We start from the raw sequence: 10,383 nt of genomic DNA, 5'->3' as shown, positions 1-10,383 counted from the left end.
CTGCTACCATAAGCCAGCTCAATGGATTCAAATACAGCCATGGAAAATGTTACCATGCCTCACAAGAATCAATTTTCAATCAGCTGGCAAAACCACCCACTGGCAAGATTAATGAGAATAGAAAAATTATTTTAATTGAAGATGCTCTTGACAGTTAGCATATTGATGCAGCATGAAATTGTGAACTGGTTTTAAATCTGAACAAACAGGACCAGTTAGAAATATCTCCTTCTGCCCAGCACCAAAAACCTAATTAAACAGTTAGGAATGATAATCTGTGAAAGGTGAGAAAAGGATTTTAATCCTTTCAAGGGAGTGTTAAAGGCCACAACCTTGTCAATTAGATTGTTTTAAAAGCTGTACATTGCCCTATTTGTGCCGTGTATATCAACTTCACACATTAAACAATTATCATAACCATGGGAGGCCAAAAGACTATGATTGCAGATAGTGGTGGAAATGGAAGTCAGCCACCAACATAACCAAGTTTTTGGGGAGGTTACAAAATGCAGTTTTCACAAAAATGAAAATCAGTCATCTGCACAAACAGAATGCTCAAAAAGACTTGCATCACAAATCAACCATTTGTTTACAAATGGTAGTGATTAGATTTTTACCTTTTTTTTGTAAATATACATTTGTAGTGCACGTGATCAATAGACTTGATAACTACCCCCATTGATTCAGCCAGGCAGTCATCGACAAGTGAAATGTAAACATTACATGTTTCACTCAATAATCCAGTGCTTGTAATATCTTATGCATTCCTAAAGTAAATATTCTACAGTTCACTGTCTATATAACTGATATATATATGCATCGCCTGTACCTACAGCAGTTATATAGACAGCTGTCTGCAGTGAAGTGGAGAATATGTTCTCTAGAAATGCATTATTACTACAATTGTGGAATTGCTAGATGAATCGTGTGTGCATCACCAGTGAAATATAGTACATTTACATTGCACCCAGTAAATTCTGCCAAGTCTGTTCCCATAAATGTTGCTGCCAAATTGGGTATGACAAAGCATTAAACAAATGAAGGGTAAAAAAGAACAAAGATGGAAAAGCTATTAAAAAATGAGAACATATAGAAAGATCACTTTAGAAATGTTAAAACAAGTGACAAGCAGTTAAGAATCATGGGGGTGGGAGGAGGGCGGTGAAGAAGGAAGTGGATGCATGAATGTTATTCAAGTATGTGTACATTAAGATGGACATTCAAAAAAATACACTATAAACAAAGGTATGTCATTGTTGAGTGAAGCAGACTTATCTTTTGGTTAAGTTAGCAGCCTGAATTCCTGTAGAAATAGTGTAGATCATAGAGGATAGAAGATAAAACAGGAAGCTGTGAAGTTTAGGTTTCTAAGATGAGCAGATCATAAAATAAAAAGTAAAACTGAACAGTCTTCACTGTTAAAAAGTTAAAAACACTCACGATATTTAGAACTGCAAATGATTTCTTTATTTTCTCATCAAATTTTTTTTTTTGTAAAGGCTTTTCAGCAGATCTAACCACTCTATTGAATACTGCAAAACAACCTTTGCCATTTCTGAATAAATTTGACTTGTTAATGCAGCAGGTTTTGTTTACCAAGCAAAATCTGCTAACAAAAAATATGGTTCAATTCTCATGTCAGAAATGTTCTCAGAGCTGGCTCTGTAGCTCACCAGCCTCAATAATTCTCCAGGTTTTTAAATCCAACAAAATCAAATGAGTGAGAAAAGCCATCAGTCCGTCGAAAGACATGCCATCTCATCTACAGAGAAACAGACCATTTCCATGTCTAGGCTGAAGAGCTGTCTGCACTGGGGATAGTTCTATTCTATTTGATTTATGGTATAATAGTGTGACAAATGATGACAAAAATAAACTTTTACTGCAGTGAACTGCTCCTTTATTTATGAAATTTTGCCAAGTACTGAAATCTTTTATCTGCAAGTTGTACACGGAGTGGAAACGAGTGATTATGGTGCAGTAATAGTAATACAGTGATGGAGGCAGAGTCCGCTGTAAATGGATTGAGGTAAAATAACTACCGCACCATGATAAATGTGAACAGCGCTTTGCTGACAGATGATCTAACAGGTGTTCATAACAACTATATAAGAGGATTTATTTATGACTGGTCACAGCCGCAGTACTGTAAATCAACTGAAGCAGCTGTACACCAGCAAACACAAGTCCCTGATGTAACAACTGTACAAGAACATGGGGAAAAAATACTGTTTGGAATCCTAATCATTAAATAATTATGCACAGATATATACCAAATCCAGTTGCAGCACTCAGTGCCCCAGAAATAAGTTCTAAGGTGGGAACCTGTTAACCCATTTGGAAATTTAATAAACTCACTTTTACATTTTACTTTCAAAACAAATGGAGAAGGAAGAAAATAAACAGCATTACAAGCATCTCCAAGTAGTGTTAGCAACTATTCTCTGTAGACGAACAATAGTTAATTTGAAAACTGGCACATAATCAAGATTAAGATGCAAGCAGGCTATTTCATACAGTCATTTCCCCCTTTTAATTTGAACTGAATAATGGGGCTCACAGCATTTATTACATTATTTCCCAAATTATAGTCAAAGAAAATTATAATTCGAGCACAAACTGGACTTTTCCCCCATATGATTAGGGAAACCTGCTTTAGTCTCCAAGAAATTACATTTTGCAACAGTCATCTAGAAAGATGTAAACAGTATATCTATTAAACTCTGAAGCTCTAATCATCAGGAATACGTCTTGTAAAAAGTCATTTATAAACACAGTGCTTTATAACCAGTTACCACATCGAAGCATGGATTCTGTTCTACTCAAAACGATCTCAATATTTTCCAGTCCTTAGTATGCCATGATTCAGAACCATAACAAAAGGGAGAGGAAAGGAGAGCAAGCCTATTTCTCCTCTTTTAACTCCGCACCACTGCAGAGTGGTGACTCCTTTCCAAGTTTCTACAATGTTGCTAACAAGCTAGCCACTAGGAGGTGTATTAGAACAATTCAAAGCAAGTCCCCTATTGAAGGAGATGGAAATCTGAGGGAAACTGCTCCCCTTCCAAATGCTGAAGTGAGGATGTGTGTACAGATCATAGGAATGACAGAATCCAGGAAATGCACAGACTTAGTTAATGTTTGGGTATGCCCATTTTTCAGAAGTTTTGCTTTACAGCCATACCTGAATGGGTTCTGATAATGAGCTACACCCAAATCAACAGTCTATATCACCTTTTCAATTACTGATCAACCTGCTCTATTTCTAGTGAGCACTGTTTTAATTTCCAATATCCAGTGTTCAGTTTTCTTTACAGCTATCCCAAAACTGAAAGCATCATATTTGTTCATGTCTATGTAAGCACAAAACAAAATACTGAGATCAGGGTTCTGTAACATGAATGGCTAAGAAGGTATCAATATAACAAGCAAGCAGTAATCAAACATATGATTTTTTTGGCAAAAGATATGCTTCTTTGGATGAATTTTACCCTTAACTTTGTACAAATACAAAACAGACTCCATTCGGAGGAGGAGGAGGTGGGCACAAGAAAATATTACGGCACTATCATCTTCATCCATTTAACAGATGCCCTTTCAAGAAGTCTACTCAAACAGTAAACTCATGAACAGACTATATGCCTGGACACTGATTCTTCTGCAACAATCCTCACTTTTCAAATTAATTTCTTGGAAACTACATGAAACACTGCAGTGGGTGAAAACGTTTTATAAGCAGTGGGTCTACATACCTCTGGAGAAAGCTGATGTAAGAACAAAAGGTTACGATGATATGTTTACATTCAATGTTTGCCCATTCAGAAAAAGATACCATTAACACCACATTGAAATAATACAATGCAAGATTTAGCCAACCATAAATCAAGCAGCTCAACATTTTGTTACTTGCTGCTTTAATGGCAAGCAAAAGAAAATGATTGTGCTAAAGTATATAATGGAGTTTCAAAGCAGATTTTTAACAAGATTGTAACTGTGTGGTTTACATTCTACTGCTAGATGGAGGGAAATCTATTATAAATGAAAGGGAGCAGCAGCGGCTGGCCAGCACACTGTTTGCTAGACACTTGCTTGCAGATATATCCTGGTCACTCTTGAGACAACACAGACTTCAGCTCCCGCAGCAGCACTGAACCAATCACAGACTTTTCCGTGTTTATGCTGAGCTGCATTGTTGAGCCTTCCTTCACTTCTATCATGATTAGTACCAAAGCTCCACTGTTCACAGTTTTAGCTGCAAACCTGAAAAATAAAATTCAGGATTTTTTCAATTAAAAAAAAACAAACATAAAAATATTTCCCCCCCCAACATACAATTAGAAGCACTTGTAGAACTTGCATATTACATTACATTATGCACATGGCACACAGAAACAACAATGGAATGTCTTCACTCGTGCATAGGCCAGGCAACTAAGATAAAATGTATCCTCCACATGATCCTAGGGTAAACTTTGCTTCAATTGTTTCTGGGGAAACCATGTGTTCAGCACATACATGAAAATGTCATCACGATGCTATAGATAGGTGGGGCCACACATCATCGTCTACTCTGGCATCCCATAATGTTCCAGAACCTGCACCATTGTACTAGCTATTGTGCAAATTGGCTGCTGTGTTTCCTACATTACAACAGTGACTACACTTCAAAAGTAACTCATTAGCTGTAAAGCGCTTTGGGACGTCTGTTTAAGGTGCTATATAAATGCAAGTCTTTCTTTTTAGTTTGCTTTGACCCAATGCTAAATTGCAACGAGCCGACCATCGACTCCAAAGTCCAGAAACCTATAGCAGGGCTTGAGATAGTTGGGTGGGATTAAGGTGGGCAATGCATTCATTTTTTTTTTTTTTATTTCCAAAATATACTTTATTCATAAAAATCTGTAAAAATTACATTGCCAAACAGTTTCCAAACAGCACCAAAAAATACAAACATTGCAAGGGAGATCAGTTTCCTTCAATACTGTCATGAGTTTCTTCCCAACCCTTCCGTTTCACAATTGTCATGTCAATTACAGTTTTACATTTACAGCAATTCAGAATATTAACGATACAGTTCGAGGGGTTTCCCATGGATCCAGCCCCTCAGTCCAGCTTGGTGGGGGAACCTTACACTGTGGTCTTTCCCCATTGAGCCTTTGCTGCGGCTGCCCCAAGCTTTAGTGCGTCCCTCAGCACGTAGTCCTGGACCTTGGAATGTGCCAGTCTGCAACATTCGGCGGTGGACAACTCTTTGCGCTGGAAGACCAGCAAGTTTCGGGCAATGCATTCATATCATTTGAATAGTGAAAGCCGTAGAATTAGGCAATCTTTTTCCTTTATTTAAGTACCCTCTAATACTGTAGGAGCGCACCTTATCGTCAAGTCAATTCAGGAAAGGGCGGTCCCTGCAAAGAAGCTACAGAAAATCAGCAGCCAGAGCCATTTACCAAAGTGTGTGCAGCAGTCAAACCTACACAATGATGCTCAGTAAATAGGTTTATTTCACGTAGAAATTTAACAAATAATATCAGAACCTGATTAAAAAATGACAAGGAAGTGGCTGTGCAACAATCTTCAATCTACCTCAGGCTTTTATCCTGTAAGATGGTAGCAAAGAACACATTGCCACATACACTTAGCGTTGAGAAATCAACTAAGACGACATTTGAAATTGCTGTGCAAGACAGACCAAAGCCTAAAATTATGTTTTAGTAGATGATTAATTAAAAGTTTGGTAAGGCATTCCTTTGTTATTTCATTAAATAATTCACTATAACTGAGTTAGTGTTTGCAGTACAATAACAGATTGAAGATAATCACATGAATACAAGTTCACTAATATGAATTACAGCAATATACATGTTCTAATAACTTGGGCTTGACGCAGATTCACACAGTGAAGGCATCTGTGGTGGTGAAATTATTTCTTCCCCAAGTGAAACTGGGAAATATCTTTTGGTTGAAATTTCAAGCAATTTCAAAGAACCATTCAGAAAAATGCCAAATCGAACACAGGTAAACTACAACAAAATCTTGTAGTTTACAAGTATGAGTCAAAGTAACCTCTGCAAAATTGCTATTTTCCATGCAAGAACCAAACTTAAGATCACATATTTTGAAGAGGCTTGAATGGGGGACAGATTAACTTGCAGAATACGAAATAAAAGACCCAACTGAGAAAACTGAAGGCCTAATTGAGTATAATTTCTAGCTTGCATACAACAGGACACCAGTGGGTGATTCCCCAAATAGTTAAGTCATGAAAGATGAAATAGCCAAAATAAGAACTTGAGTAGAATTGGAGTTTAAAGAGACTTTGGCTAAATATTGCAAGTATTCCAAAATGCAAGAGTACCGCATGAGCTAGAATCACAGAATGCATACAGCACAGAAGGAGGCCATTCAGCCAGTTGTGCCCATGCCAGCTCTCTGCAAGAGCACTCTGCCAGTCCCACTCCCCTGCCCTTTCCCCAAAGCCCTGCAATTTTTTTCTCTACAGATAATTATCCAATTCCCTTTTGAAAGCCACAATTGAATGTCTCCACCACACACTCAGGCAGTGCATTCTAGATCCTAACCACTTGCTGCATAAAAAAGTTTTTCCTCATGTCGCTGTTGCTTCTTTTGCCATACACATTAAATCAGTGGTCTCTGGTTCTTGACCCTTCTGCCATTTGGAAGTTTCTCTTTATCTACTCTGTCTAGACCCCTAATGATTTTGAACACCTCTATCACATCTCCTCTCAACTTTCACTTCTCTAAGGAGAACAACCCCAACTTCTCCAATCTATCCATGTAAGTGAAGTCCCTCATCCTTGGAACAATTCTTGTAAATCTTTTCTACACTTTCTCTAGTGCCTTCACATCCTTCCTGAACTGTGGTGCCCAGAATTGGACACAATACTCCAGTTAAGGCCGAACTAGTGTTTTACAAAATGTTACGACTAGGTGAGAAAGAGGTCTAGCGTTCCCTTTCAGCCTTCACCTGGTCTTACTGTAACAGGGTTTATTTTTTAATACACTGTTTTTAGCTCCCCCTTGGTGAATCATTGCTCATGCTTTCCAATTATAAAGCAAAGAAAACAGCAAAAACAGGTTTTCTTAGGTTTAAAGAAGAAAAGTTGAAATTTATTAAACTTGAATCTCTAATTCGGTTGACGCCTGTGGATACATGACGTGCCCACGCCAGCATGCATCAACGATACACATATGCAAAGAGAGAAAGAAAAGAGAAGAAAAAATGAAGTGGAAAATTGAGGCAATATCTGAAGAGTTGGTGTTACAGTTCTTCAAGCTCACTGTAAAGTTTCTGATTGTAGGTAGATCTTGCTTTTCGTTGGGGCCCAGTATTCTTCTTAAACATTATGAGACTTTTCTCTCTTGGGGTTCATGTGTCTTCAGTGGGTTTTGGAGTTCCCTGAGAAAGAGATGGGAGCAGACAGGCAGGAGAGGAGGTCTGCTTCAGTCCAGGAGCATTCTGCTTTCTGCAGGCTCAGTTCAAGCTGTACAATTCAGAAAAAACCACAGACTGCCAAGCAGGTTAGTCATGTGACTAACTGGTTCGACCACATCTGTTTGTGCATTGTATTGGAGCAGGGGATAGCTCATTTGTTTCCTAACACAGTCTGCTAATATGCAAAAAATGTCTTTCCGGCCAGGGGCCTGGCAGCCCCTTGTCACAGGCCTTCTCTTCTTAGCAACAAATTGAAATTTAATGACCATGTGGCGAAATTAATGTGCCTCATGCTTGGCAGGTGTTGGGGTTGGTGGGGGTGGGGGGGGGGGGTGGCTGCATGACAAAAGGTTCACCACAACTTCCTTGCTATGCCTCTATTTATAAAGTGCAGGATCCCAGATTCCATCTGCCATGTTAACTGCTTTTTCGACCTGCCCTGCTACCTTCAAAGATTTATGCACGTATACCCCCAGGTCCTTCGGTTCCTGCACCCACTTTAGAATTGCACTCTTATTTTATATTGCCTCTCCTCATTCTTCCTGCCAAAATGAATCACTTCAGGCGTGTCTGCATTAAATTTCATCTGCCACATGTCCATTCCATCAACCTATGTATGTCCACTTGAAGTTCATCATCACCATCCTCCTCACAGTTCATAATACTTCCAAGTTTTGTATCATCTGCAAATTTGAAAATTGTGCCCTGCCCATCCAAGGCTAGACCATTAATACAGATCGAAAAAAAACAATGGTCCCAATACCGGCCCTTCTCAAAACCCACTCTATACCTTCAAATCTGAAAAACAAAGGTTCACCATCACTCTGTTTCCTGTTACTCAGCCAACTTCGCATCCATGCTGCCACTGTCCCTTTTATCACATGGGCTTTAACTTTGCTGACAAAGTTGTTATGTGGCACTTCAAATGCCTTTTGGAAGTCCATGTACACATCAACCTTCTCCGTTACCTCATCAAAATCTCAATCAAGTTAATTAAACATGATTTTACCTTAACAAATCCATGCTGGCTTTCTTTAATCAAACCATATTTGTTCAAGTGACTTAATTTTGTCCTGGATTATCATTTCTAAAAGCTTTCCCACCACTGAAGTTAAACTGACTGGCTGGGCTTATGTTTACACCCTTTTTTGACAAATGTGCAACATTTGCAATTCTCCAGTCCTCTGGCACCACTCCTGCATCCAAGGAGGATTGGAAGATTATGGTCAGTGACTCTGCAATTTACACCCTTACTTCCCTCAGTCCCCTTGGATGCATCTGATCCTGTCCTGGTGACTTATCAATTTTTTGTATAGCCAGCCTTTCTCATTCCTCCTCCATCAAATTTTAGCCAATCCAGTGTCTCAACCAACTCCTCTTTCACTATGAATTTGGCAGCATCTTCTTACTTGGTAAAGACAGATGCAAAGTATCCATTCGGTACCTTAGCCATGGCCTCTGCCTCCTTATGTAATTCCTCTTTTTGGTCCCGAATTGGCCACACCCCTCCTTTTATCAGCCTTCTATTATTTATATGCCTAAAGATGACTTTTGGATTCCCTTTTGTTACCTGCCAGTCTTTTCTCATATTGTCTTTTTACTTCCCCTTTGTATTTTCTATATTCAGCCTGGTTCTCAGTTGTATCAACCTGACATCTATCATATGCACTCTTTTTCTGCTTCATCTTACTCTCCACCCCTTCAGTCATCCAGGGAGCTCTGGATTTGTTTGTTCTTGTGGGAATGTACCTCAACTTACCTGAACTAACTCCTCTTTGAAAGCAGCTCATTGTTCCATTACAGTTTAGTTTGCCAACCTTTGATCCAAACTTACCTGGGCCAGATCTGTTCTCACCGCACTGAAATTGGCCCTCCTCCAATTAACTATTTTTCCTTTGGATTGCTCTTTGTCCTTTTCCATAACTAACTGTCCCCTAAATGTTCCCCGACTGATACTTGATCCACCTCATTCATTGAATCAGATCCAGGAATATCTCCTTCCTCTGTGGTTAACAGGGCCCTCAACCATATCTGGCCCATTCCCCGCACCTCTACCCTCACCCCTTCCCCTCCCTCCCAGAACTGCGACAGGGTTTCCCTGAAATTATGATGCGATTAGGCAAGATTTAGGATGCGTAGGATGGGGAAGGAAACTGCAGGGGATGGGAACAATCGAAATGTGGAGCTTATTCAAGGAGCAGCTACTGCGTGTCCTTGATAAGTATGGACCTGTCAGGCAGGGAGGAAGTTGTCGAGCGAGCGAGCCATGATTTACTAAAGAAGTTGAAGTGCTTGTCAAGAGGAAGGCGGCGGCTTATGTTAGGATGAGACGTGAAGGCTCAGTTAGGGCGCTTGAGAGTTACAAGCTAGCCAGGAAGGATCTAAAGGGAGAGCTAAGAGCAAGGAGAGGACACGAGAAGTCATTGGCGGATAGGATCAGGGAAAACCCTAAGGCTTTCTATAGGTATATCAGGAATAAAAGAATGACTAGAGTTAGATTAGGGCCAATCAAGGATAGTTGTGGGAAGCTGTGTGTGGAATCAGAGGAGATAGGGGAAGCGTTAAATGAATATTTTGCGTCAGTATTTACAGTAGAGAAAGAAAATGTTGTCGAGGAGAATACTGAGATGCAGGCTACTAGGCTAGTTGGGATTGAGGTTCACAAGGAGGAGGTGTTATCAATTTTGGAAAGTGTGAAAATAGATAAGTCCCCTGGGCCAGATGGGATTTATCCTAGGATTCTCTGGGAAGCTAGGGAGGAGATTGAAGAGCCTTTGTCCTTGATTTTTATGTCGTCATTGTCGACAGGAATAGTGCCAGAAGACTGGAGGATAGCAAATGTTGTCCCCTTGTTCAAGAAGGGGAGTAGAGACAGCCCTGGTAATTATAGACCTGTGAGCCTTACTTCGGTTGTGGGTAAAATGTTGGAA

At 39.6% G+C, this 10,383-nt stretch overlaps 1 protein-coding gene across 3 annotated transcripts in view; it reads right to left on the bottom strand.

The window, feature by feature from the left end:
• Nucleotides 1-1,605: 1,605 nt before the first annotated feature.
• Nucleotides 1,606-10,383, bottom strand: part of ap3b1a (adaptor related protein complex 3 subunit beta 1a) — a 355,948-nt gene continuing 347,170 nt past the window's right edge. For all 3 annotated transcript variants that reach the window (XM_068029475.1, XM_068029477.1, XM_068029476.1), the window contains exon 27: nucleotides 1,606-4,260. In XM_068029475.1, the coding sequence (XP_067885576.1) occupies nucleotides 4,107-4,260 (154 nt within the window). In that variant the 3' untranslated portion in view covers nucleotides 1,606-4,106. The remainder of the gene's footprint in view (nucleotides 4,261-10,383) is intronic.

Source organism: Heterodontus francisci, chromosome 4 (genome assembly GCF_036365525.1).
Source record: "Heterodontus francisci isolate sHetFra1 chromosome 4, sHetFra1.hap1, whole genome shotgun sequence".
NCBI lineage: Eukaryota > Metazoa > Chordata > Chondrichthyes > Heterodontiformes > Heterodontidae > Heterodontus > Heterodontus francisci.
The sequence above is the reverse complement of the archived record's forward strand: the minus strand, read 5'-3'. Positions and strand labels throughout refer to the sequence as shown.